Raw genomic sequence first — 19,719 nt, 5'->3', positions numbered from 1 at the left:
AATAAAGTATGACCATGACTATGACTATGAAACAGTCACTGCTAAGGAACTTGCCTCACCAGTTCCTGCCCTGATCTCCCCCCACCAGTTTTGTCCAGGGTCTCCCACACCTAACAGTCTCAGCCCAGGGTCTCCGCCACCATTCCCTGACCAGTGTCTCCCCCAACCAGTCTCTGTCCAGAATTTCCCCACCAAGCCCTGCGGCACATTTTCCCCCACCAGTATCTCCCCAGCCTGTTTGGGTGTCCCTGCATCCACCTGACTGGAGCTATATTTGGAGAGGAGCGGGGCATTCGTCCTGGTGTCTCGAACTGGTCTAACACTAACCCCGTAAAGGACACAGCTGGAAACTGAGCTCAATGCTGCACAGAGTCCCTTTTGGTGAGGAGAGAGTCCCCATCCCGGTAAGAGTTGTGAAGTAAATACCTACTCACTTCCATGGGCACAGACTACTCCTGGGGCTCCGCCGAAAGCAGGCTTCACAGCCGGCCAACTCCAGGAAGGTATGGTGGTGCCAAAGGTCAGTTCTTTTCAGAGTGGAGCTGATTAGTGACAATTACCCCCTGATTCACTCCTGACACCCTGATGCGAGTGCACAAGTGAACCCCAACCCAATGTCGGTGGTTGTGAATTCTGTACATTTCCACAGCTCAGCCATCGCCACTGGAATTCACAAAAACTGGCGTTGTGAGCCGGTCCAGAGCTTGGACAAGCCGCCCTGCTCAGGTCCTGTGTTCCATGGGAAAAGGGACAGCAGGTACCTCTGGTCATCCAGAGGTGTGTTGACACACTCATGGTGAAACTCTCCAAATCCTGGTGAGCTGGTTTAGGGTGATCTACCAAAATCATTCATGTTCACCCCACTTATTTACAACAAAAATCTTTTCTCTCCGGTCCAAAACACAGAACAGGCCATCATAAAGAGGATGTCAGTGTGCATCATGGTGGACGAAAACAAACAAGGTGGAATGTAGGACAACGAGAACTCAATAATGTTGTGCGCCATGATGGGAGGTCGGAATAGGAATTGAATTTACCGAGGAGTGGAACGCTGCTGAGAGGCCAACAAGACGGTTGTGGCATCAGGAATGAAATCACCTGACACTCATAACAGCTGCCCGTATACCAGCTTTGTCACGGATGACCGTGGGTCCTCTTTTGAAGCCCCTGAAGGACGAATGGGAGACGATCATGCCAACTCTTATTGGTCAGGGAAGCCATTACAGCAACCTTTAAGGAGCGGAGGAACCCCTCGCATAGGCCGTTGGACTGCGGGTGATACTCCGTGGTGCGATGTAACCTAATGCTGAGGCTCTGGGACATCACAGGCCAGAGGTCTGATATGAATTGGGGACCATGGTCAGAGGAAATATCAGATGGGGTGGCAAGCCAAGCAACCCAGTTACTGATGAACACCTGAGCCACGTCTGAGGCCACTGTTGATGCTGGAGAGATGAGCTCTAGCCATCTGGTGGTATTGTCCACCATGGTGAGGAGGTGCGTGAAACCATGGGAGGGAGTAAGAGGACTAACAAGGTCCACATTGACGTGGTCAAACCGTCACTCAGGGACCTCAAAAGGTGCCAATGGTGCCTGAGCACGATGGTTAATTTTCCTCCTGCTGGCACTCCACACAAGCTGCAGTCCAATCATGCATGTCCTTTCAAAGGCCGTGCCACACAACCAGTTTCTGTGAGGTCTTCCAGCCCGGATGTGAGAGGCCATGTATGGAGTCAAAAACTGTCCAGTTTGTGGGCCAATGGGGAAGGACAACCGGTTGAGACATCGCAGAGGAGAGAAACACCAGCTTCACCGAACTTAATGTCAGCCAACCACAGACCCGTGACTGCCGTTCTATAAGCCCGGATCTCTGGGCCAGTAGCTTGGTCAGCTGCCGTGCTGGTATAGTCAACCCCGATGTGTACGGTCTCAGTGGCTGGCCGTGAGAGGCAATCAGCCACGGCATCATATTTCCCCTTGATGTGTTGAATATCATTTGTGAACGCTGATATGTAGGCCAGGTGACATTGCTGCCGTGCAGACCAAGGATCTGATATTTACATTATTGTGTGTACAAGGGCTTTGTGGTCAACAAACATTGTGAAATAGTGACCCTCTAGAAGTCTACTGAAGCTCACGGTCAAACGCGCTGTACTTTCTTTAGCAGGAACGGTGTTATCGGCTGAAGTAAGAGAGTGGCTGCTACACATCTTCGACCAACAGTTTGTGCACAGCACCCACAGCGTAGTCTGTTCATCTGTGCACAGCACCCACAGCGTAGTCTGAAGCATCAGTAGTAATGGCTATGGGTGTGTTGGGGAGTGAGTGTGCCAGTAAGCACTTTAGAAAGAGTTTGTTTGGTATCATTAAATGGCCTGGTCATGTCTGCCAACCAGTCAAGCACGTCATTAGAGACATTGCCTTTAAGCACAGTGGTAGCATAGGTCAGTAGCTCGCAGAATGAATCGATGATAGAAATTGACCATGCCTGGTAACTCCTGTGACTTTTGGAGTGCAGCATGGTGGGAAATTCATAATAGGCACCATACTTGATGGGAGGTGTTTTGTATCTTCGGAAGAGATGTGGTGGCCGAGAAAATCAATGGTTGATAGCCCAAACTGGCATTTAGCAAAGCTGTGTTTGCTTAAGAACTCGAAAAGTGTACTGAGATGAGATACACGTTCGGATTTGGATATATTGGCGACAAGTATGTCATCCAAGTAAACAAAAAGAAAAGCTAAGTCTTTTAATACAGAGTCCATCAGCCCAAGCGGCATGCGCAGAAACTTAGAGGCAAAATGGAGTTATCACAGCCATCTTGGGAATGTCCTTCCAGCACACAGGCACCTGATAGTAGCCCCTAGCTATTGTAGATTGACCTTGGGAAAAATTAATTTTCTGGCTAAACATGCCGAGAGGTCCTGGATAAGTGGGACCGGGTAAAGATCAGGAGTGGTGGCCTTTCTAACACGTCAGTATTCACCATATGGGCGGCAACCACCATTGGATTTAGGGACCATACTAAGGGGTGAAGCCCAGGGGCTTTTCGACCAGTGTACAGTTCCAAGTCTTTCCATGTTAGCAAACTTGACTTCCATGGCTGCCAGCTTTTCTGGGTTCAGTCTACACATGCGGGCATGGACTGGCAGGCCATTTGTAGGAATGTGGTGCTCAACACAATGTTTTGTGACTGTAATGGACAATGTGGGCTTGGTGGGGTTTGGGAATTCAGCCAGAAGTCAAGTAATCTCACATGTGTTGGTGCATGTGCTTGAAGTTGTTGTAGGGAACTTACTGGGGAAGCAGGGTAACAACTCAAAGTCCTTGACATTCACAATCGCCAATCAGTCCTTGGGCACACAAGACATCTGGACCGAGCAGAGGTCCAGCCACTTCAGCTGGGGTGAAGTCTCATAGGTAACGTTGCCCAACAAGTCTAGATCCCACTGCTGTTGGCAGCCTTCAGTGTGGTTTCATTGCTCTTTGCCTTCTCATCAATAAGCAGTGCCAGCAGCACATTCACTTGAGCATCCGTGTCACACAGGAAGTGTCGCCCTGTAAGGGTGTCTATAATGAACAGTAGACGAACCTGGTAGCTGGAACCATGGTGTCTACAGACCTCTGATCTCCCAGTGCGCTGGCACTGTCGGCGCTGCAAGGTGGTCGGCACTTACTAGCACTCGTAACACGGCGAGCGTGGTGAAAACACAGGCCGGGCACTGCCTGGCACTCGCCTTGTGCACTCAGACCCTGATCATCCAAAGGTCTGTAAAAGGTGAGTTTTCAGCAGTCAGTGTCATCGTGTTCAGGCAGACTCACCACTCTCACAGCCATGGAGTTACTGAACGATGTTACCACAGAAATATTTGGTGTTGTCAGCAGAGGTTTCTCACAGCACAAGTTGGGCCTCAGCTTGTTCAAACCAAGCAACAGCACCTTGGTCCCAAAACTCCGGCAGTTTCTAAGCGATTGTGTTGGCCAACGTGTTCAATAACTCTTGAACAGTCGTAGAACATTGGGACACCAATGTAGGTTTTCGCAAATAAAACGGTGGAGGCGTTTTATGTTTTAAAAAAAAGTAGCAACTCATTTTTTGAACACCAACAAACTGAGCACAAAACACAATAAAATTTGTTTATGTAATTATCTCATCTCATCAGACTATATACTTTATACTTTATTGTTGCCAAACAATTGATACCAGAACACACAATCATCACAGCGATATTTGATTCTCGCTTCCTGCTCTCTGGATTACAAATATTAAATATTAAAAATATATTAAAAATAGTAAAAAAATAGTAAATATTAAAAATTTAAATTATAAATCATAAATAGAAAATAGAAAAATGGAAAGTAAGGTAGTGCTAAAAAACCGAGAGGCAGGTCTGGATATTTGGAGGGTACGGCCCAGATCCGGGTCAGGATCCGTTCAGCAGTCTTATCACAGTTGGAAAGAAGCTGTTCCCAAATCTGGCCGTATGAGTCTTCAAGCTCCTGAGTCTTCTCCCGGAGGGAAGAGGGACGAAAAGTGTGTTGGCTGGGTGGGTTGTCCCTCTTAAAGTTAAAGTCTGTCCCGAGCCTTGTGGCCCATCAGGCCAGTGCTTATGCCGGTTTCTGTGGCGTGAAGCAACTGAGAGTACGAGACTCCCCACCCCAGTCTATCTTGAGGTTAACCCCCAGCATTTGCCGGTACCCATTTTCATCTGGGTGGACTGAAGCAGTGTGTGGTTAAATGCCTTGCTCAAAGAAAAGTGCAAGTGCCTTGCTCAGCTGCCTTGGCCGAGACTCGAACCCACGACCTTCAGATCGTGAGCCCAACACCCTAACCACTTGGCCACGCGCCACACCTAGCCTCTTAAACCCCAACCCAATTTTGGTGTCCTCTACGTTTTTGCCAATTACATTACCCTAGAGCAGCTTTTCTCAACCTTTTTGCCCTGGAGGAACCCTTGAAATAATTTTCAGGTCTCAGGGAACCCCTGCATAAAAATAATTATATCTTCAGCTCAGGGTACATTCGCGTGATCAATAAGCTGTAGATATAATAATCCAAAAATAATTGTCAATACTCTTTTGAGTAGAGAATGAACTTTTAACCAGCCTTTCTTGGAAAAAGAAACAGGTAATTAAGCTTAGCTTACCTTTCTTGAAATTAATCTTTCTTTCTCTTTCATAATTTTTTAAAACTCATAAGGCAGACATAATAAATTTCTGTTAAGTTACTGGCTTAAGCCAAATGGGATTTAATTTTTCTAACGGTAGGCTCGGTAGATTTACTTTAAATGAAGGGTGTAAATTGATTTTAATTAATACTATTTACAGCATGAAGTTTTATTGACAATGTTGAATAGTAAAATTACTGAAAACCATAAGCCAAAGCAACACAGTTCATCCAAGACCAACGTTTTGTTTCCAGATATGAAGACAAAAGGTTAAATAGATTTTGGCCTTTGATTGTTTCCGACTGCTCTTTACAACAGAGTTTTCTTGAATTTCACCATTATTTACAAATCTTACATTGCTGTTCTGTAACATTTTTGCTTGACCAGTCAGGGTGCTAGCCCTGAGCTGAACCCCTAAACCTGGAGGATGGGTGGACCACTCTTAGTCTGGCCTCTATCCTTTGACCTGCTCGGCATGGGTGACCCTACTCAGAGTCAAGGCAAGAAGCCCCGACTCCAGCCAGCAGAGCTCTCCAGGTCACTGAGGCATGCAAGTCTCCAAACTCTATGACAAGGTTGTGGTCCTCTTGGGGGCCCAAACAGCTTGCCCCACACATACTGCCCAATGTTGCACTTGGAAGGGGTAGAAGGAGGATAGGAAGGTCCTTCTCATGGTGCCCAATGGACAGGATGGAAGGGTAGAGAAAGTCCTATGTCATTCTGTCCCTTCACTGACTTGTATTACCCCTGGAAGGGGTGGTGATTGTTTAAGAAGTGTTGTTGCTTCCTTGTCCCCCTTACTGCCCTCTGTTACCCCTGGGTGTGGTAGAGGGGTGTATAGAGACTGCCCCCTGCTGGAAGTGGCATAGAATGGTCCCTGCTCATGTCCTTATCTCTGTTTTCAGACAGTCTGGCTCGACCTGCAGCAGAAGGTGATGGACAATGAGAACATGACCTGCTCGGTGAGTGGACCACCTCTCCCAAAGGAAACGTTGCAATCAGCTTTCCCATGCAACTCATCAGTTCTGGGGAAGAGCACTGCCTGGTTCTCAGATCACTGTGCGAGTCCGGGTGGATCCCAGCATGTGGATGGTCAATCCCAGATCCACTCTGTCTCCCTGAATGGGGCGGACCAGAAACGTCAAATTCTGCTTTTGGATAGGTACATGGATGGCAGTGGCTGTAGGGATATGATATGGGTTCAGGTAAGTGGCCTTTGGCAGAAGAGTGGGTCAGCATGGACGGGATGGGACCAGTCAGAGGTCTGACTCCTGGTCCGACTGTTACCATGGTAAATATAAAATGTTGCTATGTGATCCACTCTCTCAAAGTGATGAGGAGGTGCTAACTCACACAATGACTCCAAACCATTGATTCCAAGCTGCCTTATACCACTGCTGGTGGCCAGTACATCTTAATGCAGACATGTTTCCTGTGATTGTTCGCACAGCCCCCAAAGTGTGATCAGGGTCTGGATGGAGTAATGGAATGTATTATGTAGCAGACAGTGTTCTGGATGACACCATGGGTGATGTGCTAAATGGTGTATTATCAGAACATGCACCTTAAATGATGCATGGGGTTATGCGGTTATGCATTGCAGAGTCTCTTGTTTTGTGTACTGAGGTCACCAAAGTGATTTCCAGGATTTTATAAGCTCTGGGTTGGGAAGCACCTTAAGGTTACATTCAGATTTAAATGTGCTTATTGTCCTACATGCCAAAGCGTTACTTGTTCGGTTGAAGCTCACAGAATAAACAGTGGACGTGATCAAAATAAGTACAATACACACAGTGAAGGCACCAACCAACAAAATTGAGAAGAGGTTTAGTGCATTCTGAAGTAGGCAAAAAATGCTACAGGCAATAATGGAATAGGTGAGAGGGGTAAAGCTCAGAGTCTGAGAACCCGGTAGCAATGCTGGGATGGAGATGAGAAAGAGGAGGTTAGATCAGGGGTCCGATAGCAGTGGCAACGGCGTCTGGTCATCAAGATGCTCAATCTCCTGCTCTGCGAGGAGGTAGATATGAGAACGGGTAATGGCCAAAGAGGCAGGAACCTGTGACTATTAACATTCTTGAAGAAATGCACAGTGAAGGTGAACAGGATGGAAAGAATTGACATGGGTCATTGCATTGGAGAGGGTCCTATCGGTGTAGCAATATTGTCAAAGTGCTTTCCATGATTTTGCCTTGGACAGCAGTGCAATATCAAGTCAGGATGGTGTGTGACTTGGAGAGCAACGTCGAGCTGCAGATGTTCCCCATGGTTTTGCTGCCCCTGTCCTTCCAGTTGGCGGAGGTGCCATAGTAGCATAGCGATTAACTTATCTCTATTACAGCTCCGGACATTGGACTTTGGAGATCAGCCCTGGCATCCTCTATAAATAACCTCTATACGTCCTCCCGGAGGAACGCATGCATTTTTCCGGGTCCTCTGGTTTCCTCCCACAGTCCAAAGATGTACTAGATAGGTTAATTGGTCATTGTAAATTGTCCCATGATTAGATTAGCATTAAAACAAGTTTGTCAGGGGCTATAGGACGGCACAACTCGAAGGGCCTATTCTGTGCTGTGCAAATAAATCAAATCCAAACAAACAAATAAATAATTCAATATAAGAGGTGGTGGATTTGGAAGGTGTTGTCTAAGGAGTCTCACTGAGCTGCTACAGTGCATACTATAGATAGTACAAACAGTGTCGGTGGTGGAATGTAATAACCAATGGCCTTACTTCACTGACTTGCAGCACTTTAACCATCTGCTCATTCTGTTGATGTTGCTTCTGTATTTCCTCTCTCTCTCTGCAGCATCTCTTCCTTGTACGCCAGCATATGACCATTGGGCAGAAGCACCTGGCAGAGTTTGGCAACTCTCTGAAGCAATATCTGAAGGATGTGTCGGCACAGAGAGACTGCTTCCAGTGAGTCCACTCACTCAGGGCCATTACACTCTGCTCATCGCCTATGGATGTTAGACAACAACAGCTCAGTATCAATGGAGAAAGTACAGGCCAGTGTAAAGAGAGCAGATTAGCATTTCCTGGTTGGGTGGGATATCCAAAAAAGGAAAGTACAACAGAGGAAATGCTTACTATCCTACCACTGTCCATTACCCACTGACCACTCACTGCTGACCATTCACCACTGTCCATTCACCACTGACCACTCACTGCTGACTATTCACCACTGTCCATTCCCCACTGACCACTCACCATTGACCACTCACCACCGACCACTCACCACTGACCATTCCCCACTGACCACTCACTGCTGACCATTCACCACTGTCCATGCACAACAGACCATTCCCCACTGACCACTCACCACTGACCACTCACTGCTGACCACTCGCCACTGTCCATGCACAACAGACCATTCACCACTGTCCATTACCCACTGACCATTCACCACTGTCCACTCACCATTGACTATTCACCACAGACCATTACCCACTGACCACAGACCACTCACCACTGATAACTCACCACAGACCATTCACCACTGACAATTACCCACTGACCACTGACCACTCACCACAGACCATTCACCACTGACCATTACCCACTGACCACTGACCACAGACCACTCACCTCTGTCCAATCCCCACTGACCACTGACCACTCAGCACTGACCATTCACCACAGACCATTCACCACTGACCACTCACCACTGTCTATTGACCACTGTCCATTCACCACAGACTATTCCAAACACCATTCCCACACTGACCATTCCCAACACTGACCATATCTTAACACTGCCCATTCTCCAAACATCATTCCCTACTGACCATTTCCCCGCTGACCATTCCCAACACTGATAATTTCTAACATTGACCATTCCCCAAACATCTTTCACCATTGACCATTCCCCCCGTGGCGTGTCTAAGGTATGGCACCTGCCCTGGGCGCCACTTGAAGGGAGCATCACTGAGCTGTTTCTATTAAAGTCAGACAAGCCATCCTCGGATAGTGAAAGAAGAATTTTCTTCAGATGTTTGATTATCATGGGTGAGAAGCACTAGGATGGCCTTATTTCAGAACATTGTGTATGACCATGAAACGTTTCTTCATGAAGAAGAAGGAAAGTGGAGCTGAAGGACGGAAGAGACGAAAGTTGGAGGTGAAGGAAGCCAAGAAGTCGAGCAAGTTCTTCATGCCCTTCTTTGAAAAGCCTGGAACAAGTAGTTCGATATGTTCCATGGAGTCGCCTGCACCTGCTACAAATTTGTTAGAATCCGAAGGTGGATCAAGTACAAATGCGTCACAAGCCGAGGAGGAAGTCAAGTCAGATAAATCTGAGTATGACAAGATTAAGAGTGAGGCTGCCACAGAGAACATGGACATGACAGGAGGGGAAGACGATGCTGGTGGTGGTGATGTTGAGTTTATTGACGAGATTTTACCTGACGAGATTGAACCTGACGACACTGAACCTAGTGAACTGGATGGTGTCAAAGAGCCTCGAATTATCATACCAGAAGTGATTGAACAGCATGACATTGGACTTCTGAAGTTCGACAAGGATACTGGAAAAGCAATTCTGCCTGATGCAGTGAGAACAGAAATAATAAATCTGGGTTCGAAGTACAAGGGGTGATTGATAAGTTCGTGGCCTAAGATAGAAGGAGTCAATTTTAGAAAAACTAGCACATTTGTTTTTCAACATAGTCCCCTCCTACATTTACACACTTAGTCCAGCGGTCATGGAGCATATGGATCTTGGATCTCCAGAAAGTGTCCAGAGCAGGGGTGATTGATATGTTCGGGCCTAAGGTAGAAGGAGATGAGTTATACAGCTCTCGTTACATACACATGCAGTTCAACTCTTTCAGTGATTATGCAGAAAGTTTTGAAGTTAGTAACTCATCAGGGGTGATTGATAAGTTTGTGGCCTAAGGTAGAGGGAAATGAGTTACTAACTTCAAACTTTCTGTATAATTGCATCATTGGAGCAGGAAAGTGGATTCAACCAGTGGAAAGCACTGAAAGGATTAGTGTTCGTGAAAATGCCAAGAATAATTGGGAATGCTTCACACAGTGGAAAGAAATGGAAAGAAATTTAGCTGGAAACAGGAGTTATTGACGCAGTATTTCAGTCACAGATTGAGAAAGAAAAGCAGAAGTGGTGTGATATCTTGATGAGAATCCTTCACTGCATAAAATTCCTTACGACTCAGAACCTGGCTTTGCAAGGACACGGAGTCACTTCAGCTGGACAATGACTCCAATGTGGGAAATTTCCTTGGCTTACTGAAACTACTGGCCATCTTTGACCCTGTCATAAAAGAACACCTCACTCATTTGGAAAGTCCTCCTGGATCCACGTCTTATCTTTCACTGAGTGTCCAGAACGAATTCATCCACATGATGGCATCCACTGTTCACCAGAGTTTACTGCGAAGCATTCGTAAAGCCAAGTACTATGGCCTCATGTACGACTCGACTCCTGATCAGGCACACCGTGAGCAGATGTCAGAGTAGTGAGGTATACGGAAGTTGATTTTGAGAGGAAAACAGTCCGTGTTAGAGAGTCCTTCCTTGGTTTTATCCAGATAAGCCAGAAGGATGCTGAGAGCTTGGTTGAAGACATCTTGAAACAGCTAGAGAAGGACGAAATGGAGCTACAAGGTTGTCAGTCACAGTGCTATGACAACGCTGCTGTGATGGCTCGACACAGAAGTGGTGTTCACCAAAGAATAAGTGAGAAAAACAACCTGGCAGTGTTTGTGAATTGCGACAATCACTAACTCAACATGATGGGTGTACATGCAGCCAAGCAGGATATAATGATGGTCACATTTTTTGGAACCATCGAAGCTCTCTTCGTGTTTTTCTCTCGTTCAACACAGCGCTGGGAAAATCTCAAAAACACCGTGCCTGTGGGTGTTAAGTCCGAGTCCGAAACCAGGTGGAGTGCAAGGACAGAAGCAGTGAAGTCCGTCAACAAGTAACTTGAGGAGATACTTCAAGTTCTGCAGGACATGACAGACAATGAAAACAAGACCAGTGAAACAAAAAGTGACACAAGGCAGCTGTACAACCGCATGTTGAGTTACGATTTTCTGATTTTGCTAGGATTTTGGAACAAAGTACTTATTTGCGTTGACCGTATTCAAAAGAGGCTGCAGGATCCTAGCATGAACTTCCACGATGCTGCCCTGGATTTGAAAGCCCTCCAAGATCATTTTTATGATAAAAGAGAAGTGTTGATCAGCGAGTCATTAGAAGGAGGAGTCGGTCTCTGTCAAGAATGGAATATTGAAGTTGAAAGACGTCAGAGATGGAAAAAATGAACGGCTGATGAGAACTCGAGAGACGCTGGGTTAACAGCTAAGGAGGAAATGGAAAGAGTCATGAAGGGAACACTCGACCATCTTCACAGAGAAATGGACGAAAGGTTCACTCGCTTGCATGACACTGACGTCAAGTTTGGGTTCCTTCTCGATGTCGAGGGACTGTGTTACGGCGCCGACAGTAACGACCTAAAGAAGAAGTGCAAAAACTTGGGTGAATTGTACAGCTCTGATGTTGGTGGACAGCAGCTATATGAAGAAATTTTGAATTGCAAAATGTTGCTATCAAGGTGGGTAAACATGAAAATATCAAGACCTGAAGAGCTTCTTGAATTTATTGTTCAGTATGGAGATGAGAGTGTCTTCCCCAATCTCCGCATTGTTATTCAGATAATGCTAACTACCAAAGTTTCCATCACCAGCTGTGAGAGATCATTCAGCAAGTTAAAACTAATACTTTTGTATTTGAGAGCCTCCATGGGTCAAGGCAGACTCTGTGATCTTGCTCTGCTGAGTGTAGAAAGAGAAGAAACTGAAAAAAACTGACTTTGATCACATCATAGACCAATTTGCATCAGTGAAAGCAAGGAAGGTGCAGTTATAATTTTCATGTGGTGCCATAATTTGTTAATTAAAAGATTAACAAGCTTGACTTGTATTTTTGAGCTGATATTATGGTAAAGTTATCTAAAAGATGAGTGTCAGATGTTTGGACAGGGGCGCAATTTCAGTGCTTGCCATAGGCGCTATTTTCCGTAGATATGCTCCTACATTCTTCCCCCCCCACCCAGTTTATTTTCTACGCTGACCATTCCCTCCATTGCCAATTCCCGATATTGCCCATTCCCCAAACATCATTCTCCAGTGGCCATTTCAACACTGACCATAGGTAACACTGAACATTCTCACCGGCTATTCCCACACTGACCATTTCTACACCACCCGTTCCCATCACTAACCATTCGAACACTGACCATTCCCATTACAGACCATTCCCACACTTACTATTCCAATACAGACCCATCCCACACTGACCATTCCCATTACAGTCCATTCCTAACACTGACCGTCCTCAGAGTTTAATTGCTATAATTAGTCACTAGAATGATCTCTCCCGACGTTGGTCATTCCCACTTTTATTTACTCCCCATTCCAGTCCCTTCATCTGAGTTTTTGGTGCCATGCTGTGGATGGATAGAAATATTTTTTCCCTTCTTGTTTCTTCCCACAGTGTTACGGCGGTTAGGTTACCGGACAAATTGACCTATGTCGTCTATGAGTTTTGGGAGAGCGAGGAACAATGGAAGCAGTAAGTGACACAGTGGGAATCCTCCCCCGCTCTGGGAATCCCTAGCTCTCCATCACAGTAACTCCACCCTATGTGTCCATTCCATCTCTGTGTGGGAGCAGTCCAATTAGCCCTACTCACTTCCCGCTTCACAGCCATTCACTTACTAATTCAGCTGCCTAGCCGTCACTGTAATGGAACTTCTCCCACATCCCCCAGCCACGTAATTTAGAAGCCCCACACACATTTCCACCACCAGCAGTTCTGTAGCCCGTACCCACCGTGTCCTCTGAGTCCTCATCCTCTTGGGCTCTCCATCACTGAGACAGTCTTGTTACTTCATCTGTGATCTCTTCGGTTTTTAATGCCTCCATCAGGTCCCCTCACAAACTCCCCTGCTCCAAGGAGAATGACACTAGCTTTTCCAGCCTCTCTACAGTGCCTCATTCCTGGAATCACTTCCGTGAACTTCTTCCATGCCCTCTCCAAAATCCCCACACCTTTCCTTCTGGAAGTCCATCCTGAGTCGCATCAACTACATTTCCCAATCTGGCCCTCTTTGGTACTTCATCAATGAAGTCTACAAAGTTATGGAGATGCAGCTTGCATTCTGATCACTAATCATTATGTGCCCGTCCATAACAAAAGGGGTAAGGCCTTTCAACCCTGCCCCACCATTTATTATGATCATGTCCGATCTGCCCCAGAGCTCAGCTCCTCCTCTGTGTCAGTCTCTCATGGCTCTCAACTCTCCAATTGTGCAGAAGTTTAGTTATGCACTCCTTAAATCCCCTTAATCATCCAGCCTCCAAGATCTTCAGGGTATTGATTTCTAGAGGTTCACTTACCTCTGAAAAAGAAAATTCCCACACACATTAATTCCAAATCCATGAAATATAGCTAATTCCATTCCATCTTGTTCCTAAATCTGCCTCCACCAGGAAGGTCAAGGCTGCACTTTAGAAGCAGCTCATCTTTCCAGTCCGTCTGCTTTAGCAAGCTTCATCCTTCTGAGAACCTTAACCTCCTCTTCCTCTGTGGAACCTCCAGCAGCAATTTCTTCCTAGACTCCAATAGCAAAGTTTCCCCTACATTCCTTTACCTGTTCTCATACATCTGGACAATTTTTGGATTGGCATTTAATGTTTGTTGCCAGACTTCTTATGTAGCTCCCTCTTTGCCTGTCTTGTTTCCTCCTTTTATCCTTTTTTCTTTAATTTTCCTCTCCTTGTATCTCTCATTCCCAATTCACATTGCAACTACTACTACAGAGAATTAAGCTTCACATTTTTCAGGAACTTACTGGTTTTACTGGGATGTAACTGACCCTTCTCAACTCAAGTGTACTCAGCCCATTTTGCACCCACCCCATCAATCACACAGCCACAGAAATCCGCCATCTCTCTCACTCATGTACAATCCCACCCTTGCCATAGGGAAAGGGCAGTGAAATCCCCTTGCCACTGGCAGCTGGTTCATCTCCACCGTCCGGCCACTTGATGGTTAATTCTGTACCCTGAGCTCTTGACTGGCAGCATCTAAAGAAAGAGCCAGGTGTCTGCGTTGGATGTGATGCCAAATTAAACAAAGTGCTTCTGTCTACAGCTGAGGAAGGGAGATACAGCCTGGGAATGCTGGAATCTGAAGTAACACACACCAAGCTGCAGGAACTCAGCAGGGCAAGCAGCACCTGTGGAAGGAAATAGACAGTCGATGTTCTGGGCTGAGATCGTTCCTCTGGACTGGAAGACTGAGTAAGGGCCTTCGGTCTGAAATGATGACTCGGCTTCTTTCTCCACAGGCGCTGTCTGGCCTCAGTGTTTCGTGCATTTTCAGAATTCCAGGGTTTGCAGCAGATTTGAATTATATCTCCAAAACTGGTGCCCAGTGCCCAATCTCTATCAGTATCAACCCATAATCTACTCAGTGGATCTAGTGAAGGGTTCTCCCTGCACTGACCACCCCTAACGTTCAATATTTTTGTGCTGACTGCAGCCGTGTAGTCACTGTTTGTTAAACTGAGAGCAAGGTGCACACAGTCAGTCTCTCAACCTCCAGCTGGTGAGAGTTCTCACTCACTTCCCCTCTCCATCTGTCTTTCCATCAGACATCTTCAAAGCAAAAGGGCCAAAGTGTTCCAACATGTCAAAGTCGATGCACTGACTCAGTCCGAGACCGTCTCTACATTGCTCATACCAGGTAAGAGTCCGGGACTGTGAACTCAAGGCAGAAGGGCAGAAGCACCACAACGTGCAGGATCTGTCCCGTGATGGGTGTTGCTGCTCATCAGCATCACTGGGACTCTCCCAAACAAAACTGTGGGGAATCTTTCACCAGGAATGCTGGAGGGACTGACAGTGTGGGGGATGGGGAGAGGGGATTAGACTGGGTCGGGATGGGGGAGTGGGATTAGACTGGGTGGGGACGGTGAGAGGGGATTAGACTGGGTGGGGGATGGGAAGGGGGGATTAGACTGGGTGGGGACGGTGAGAGGGGATTAGACTGGGTGGGGACGCTGAGAGGGGATTAGACTGGGTGGGGGATGGGAAGGGGGGATTAGACTGGGTGGGGACGGTGAGAGGGGATTAGACTGGGTGGGGGATGGGAAGGGGGGATTAGACTGGGTGGTAGATGGAGAGTGGGATTAGACTGGGTTAGGACGGTGAGAGGGGATTAGACTGGGTGGTAGATGGAGAGTGGGATTAGACTGGGTATGGGAGGGGATTAGACTGGGTCGGGATGGGGGAGTGGGGATTAGACTGGGTGGGGACGGTGAGAGGGGATTAGACTGGGTGGGAGATGGAGAGTGGGATTAGACTGGGTATGGGATGGGGAGAGGGGATTAGACTGGGTCGGGATGGGGGAGTGGGGATTAGACTGGGTGGGGACGGTGAGAGGGGATTAGACTGGGTGGGAGATGGAGAGTGGGATTAGACTGGGTATGGGAGGGGATTACACTGAGTAGGGATGGGGGAGTGGGGATTAGACTGGGTGGGGATGGTGAGAGGGGATTAGACTGGGTGGGGGATGGGAAGGGGGGATTAGACTGTGTGGAGGATGGAAGAGGGGGAGTAGACTGAGTGGGGATGGCGAGAGGGAGATTAGACTGGGTGGGGGATGGGGAGTGGGGGAGTAAACTGAGTGGGGCTGGGGAGAGGGGATTAGACTGGGTGGGGACAGTGAGAGGGGATTAGACTGGGTGGGGACGGTGAGAGGGGATTAGACTGGGTGGGGGATGGGGAGTGGGGGAGTAAACTGAGTGGGGCTGGGGAGAGGGGATTAGACTGGGTGGGGACAGTGAGAGGGGATTAGACTGGGTGGGGACGGTGAGAGGGGATTAGACTGGGTGGGGGATGGGAAGGGGGGATTAGACTGAGTGGGGATGGCGAGAGGGGGATTAGACTGGGTGGGGGATAGGGAGTGGGGGAGTAAACTGAGTGGGGCTGGGGAGAGGGGATTAGACTGGGTGGGGGATGGGGAGGGGGAATTAGACTGGTTGGAGAGAGATAGTGAACGGAGTTAAGGAGGGGATTATTGGATGATGTTCCAAAGGGAATGGGAGGTGGAGAGGAATTGGATTGAAGGTGGTTCAGGAAAGGGGTGTAAAATTCGTCCAAGTGCTGAGCAATAGGGAGAAAGCTGTATGAGAATGGAAGGGGAGAGTTTGGGATATTAGATTGGATTCCACCCTGCCTTGGTCATGGTTAACGTTCTGTTGCTTTCTCTCCTTTAAGCTGCTTGGTGCACTCTGGATGGAAAATAACTGGGAGGTTTCGGGAAGCTGAACAGAAGGAGCTGCCGACTGACCAAACACACACCGTCACTTACTGAAAAGGCAGCTACCTCAAGAGGCTGAGAGCTTGGTCTATTTTGTAATGCATTACTTCCGGGAATATTTGTTGACTATTTTGCGCGTGTTATTTATTAAAGAGAATTTGTCTACCTGAGATGAGCACGTCTGACAGACCCTACACAAGTGACAGGAGCTCAGTTAGGGGAGATCGGAGTGACCTGCTCTATCTGTCCTGATCCAATCCCTGTGCAGACACGGCTGTGGGATTGGACATAGCTGCCTCTGTCCGACCTCATTGTGTCTCGGTCTGGCCTGGCGGCCTTCAATGTGGTGTGATCTGCCACTGTCGTTGGAGGGAGCCTTGGTCGTGGCCGCGAAGATTTCGGTTGGGAGGATCAATTGGGTTACAGCTGAAGCCAATGAACCTACGTCCTCCTGACCGGGAGATTGTCCCAACTGGTTCAGTTCTTGTGTTCAATAGTCATGGAATGGAACTTGATGCCACATTGTATTTTCCAGGTTCTCTGACAGATCCCACTCTCATACCCCTCTTGTTTTCTCTCATCTATGACTCCCTCCGGGGTGTCCCTTCCCATCTCTCATATATTTCAACCATCTCCCAATCCTCCTGTACTCTTCTCCACACTTCCTTCTGCTCAAACCTCACTCTGATCTCCGGTGCCCGTAAGCTATCTCCATTTTCCATTGCCCCTTGCTCCTCCTACAACCCCTGCTGTATTTCTTTACCCTTCTCTTCCTCCTGCCTTCCCACGAAGGCACCAGCAGATCATTTGGACAATAGAAACCCAGGAGATGATGGACTTAAAAGGTAATCAGGTAGACACTGATAAACACACTCCAACAGAAGCTGATGCCACAGACACGGTCTCAGACAGATATCCACAGACTCTATGACCCGCAGACTCTATGACCCACAGAATCTCTGACCCACAGACCTGATGACCCGCAGACTCTATGACCCGCAGACCCTATGACCCGCAGACCCTATGACCCGCAGATTCTATGACCCGCAAACCCTATGACCCGCAGACCCTATGACCCACAGACTCTATAACCCGTAGACTCTATGACCCGCAGACTCTATGACCCACAGACCTGATGACCCACAGACCTGATGACCCGCCGACCCTATGACCCACTGACTCTATGACCCGCAGACCCTATGACCCACAGACTCTATGACCCGCATACTCTATGACCCACAGACCTGATAACCCACAGACTCTATGACCCACAGACTCTATTACCCGTAGACTCTATGACCCGCAGACCCTATGACCCGCAGACCCTATGACCCGCAGACCCTATGACCCGCAGACTCTATGACCCACAGACCTGATGACCCACAGACTGTATGACCCACAGACTCTATTACCCGTAGACTCTATGACCCGCAGACCCTATGACCCGCAGACTCTATGACCCATAGACCTGATGACCCACAGACTCTATGACCCACAGACTCTATGACCCGTAGACTCTATGACCCGCAGACCCGCAGACCCGCAGACTCTATGACCCGCCGACCCTATGACCCGCAGACCCTATGACCTGCCGACCCTATGACCTGCAGACCCTATGACCTGCAGACTCTATGACCCGTAGACTCTATGACCCGCAGACTCTATGACCCGCAGACCCTATGACCCACAGACTCTATGACCCGCCAACCCTATGACCCGCAGACTCTATGACCCGCAGACCCTATGACCCACAGACTCTATGACCCGCATACTCTATGACCCACAGACTCTATGACCCACAGACTCTATTACCCGTAGAATCTATGACCCGCAGACCCTATGACCCGCAGACCCTATGACCCGCAGACTCTATGACCCACAGACTCTATGACCCACAGACTCTATTACCCGTAGACCCTATGACCCGCAGACCCTATGACCCACAGACCTTATGACCCGCAGATCCTATGACCCACAGACCCTATGACCCGCAGACTCTATGACCCACAGACCTGATGACCCACAGACTCTATGACCCACAGACCTGATGACCCACAGACTCTATGACCCACAGACCGTATGACCCGCAGACCCTATGACCCGCAGACTCTATGACCTGCAGACCTTATGACCTGCAGACTCTATGACCCGCAGACTCTATGACCCCTGGACTCAGACAGACTCAGATAGTGACCCATGGTCACAGACAAAAACACCCTCAGACTCAGCCATCCACACACTTGGACCAACACCCACAGATTCAGACAGACACCCACACCCTGATAGCCACAGACACAGTGACCCACAGGCACAGACAAAAATACCTACAGAATCAGACAGACACTTGCAGAAACAGAACCCCACGTGCAAAAATATCCACAGAGAAAGACAACCAGAATCACAGACAGACACGCACGCGATGATGTGCATGTGGTGGTCAGCTGTATCCTGAGAAAACCCAAGCCCTCTTTCTGTTGTGGTTTGTACTGAGCTTACAAACGTTGACTAATCATTTCAACTGATGCTGACTGACCTGCTGAGTTCCTCCAGTGCATTGTGAGTGTTCCTTTGACAACAGCATCTGCAGATTAGTTTGTGTTTGTACTGAGCTGCTGCTCGGAGTGGAGCCCATTCTTCACAGGGTGGGGGAGAGGTGCACCCCTCTCTAGGGTTAATGACTAGGGGCTGTCAGACAACTTGCCCTTTTGCTTTAAGTGTTGATTTAGCTGAGTTTCCCATTAGTTACAAGGAAACAATAATAACTGAAGACATAGAGGAAGAAACGCACATTGGTTTTCACCATGAACATGGGTGGGAGCCAGGGACCCTCTGTGCTGCTGTTGGACATTCTAATTAATTACGTACATGGCATTGTCGAAATAAAGTTAATGTTAAACCCGGTTAATTCTCCCAGCCTATTCATTGTCCATCCTGGTCATGCCATCTTTTTGTTTTCTACTGTGGAAGTTGCAGCAAGGTAAGAGAATGTGTCTAGGCAAGGAAAGATTGTGGATAGAGTGCAGATAGCTTCCCTTTGCATGCAATGGGGCCAGAGACATTTTGCTCATGGAAGCCAGATAAGCCAGATACAACAACTAAGAGAGAATTACTAACTTCAAAGTATCATCAGTTGTTGGCTTGTAATTTCTATTGACTTTGAGCACCTACATTGTGAATGACAATTGATCTTGC

The 19,719-nt window shown here is 47.8% G+C and overlaps 1 protein-coding gene across 1 annotated transcript in view; it reads left to right on the top strand.

Moving 5' to 3' along the window:
- The window catches only part of necab2 (N-terminal EF-hand calcium binding protein 2), a 114,714-nt gene extending 95,293 nt beyond the window's left edge, over window positions 1-19,421 (top strand). Inside the window, exons 9-13 of the mRNA XM_072279257.1 lie at window positions 6,072-6,128; window positions 7,976-8,088; window positions 12,694-12,771; window positions 14,858-14,949; window positions 16,485-19,421. Of these exons, the coding sequence (XP_072135358.1) occupies window positions 6,072-6,128; window positions 7,976-8,088; window positions 12,694-12,771; window positions 14,858-14,949; window positions 16,485-16,513 (369 nt within the window). The 3' untranslated portion in view covers window positions 16,514-19,421. The remainder of the gene's footprint in view (window positions 1-6,071; window positions 6,129-7,975; window positions 8,089-12,693; window positions 12,772-14,857; window positions 14,950-16,484) is intronic.
- Window positions 19,422-19,719: the final 298 nt, after the last annotated feature.

The sequence above is a fragment of the Mobula birostris genome, chromosome 15 (assembly GCF_030028105.1).
Source record: "Mobula birostris isolate sMobBir1 chromosome 15, sMobBir1.hap1, whole genome shotgun sequence".
Taxonomy (NCBI): Eukaryota; Metazoa; Chordata; class Chondrichthyes; order Myliobatiformes; family Myliobatidae; genus Mobula; species Mobula birostris.
Note: the sequence above shows the minus strand (reverse complement) of the source record. Positions and strands in the feature narration are given on the sequence as shown.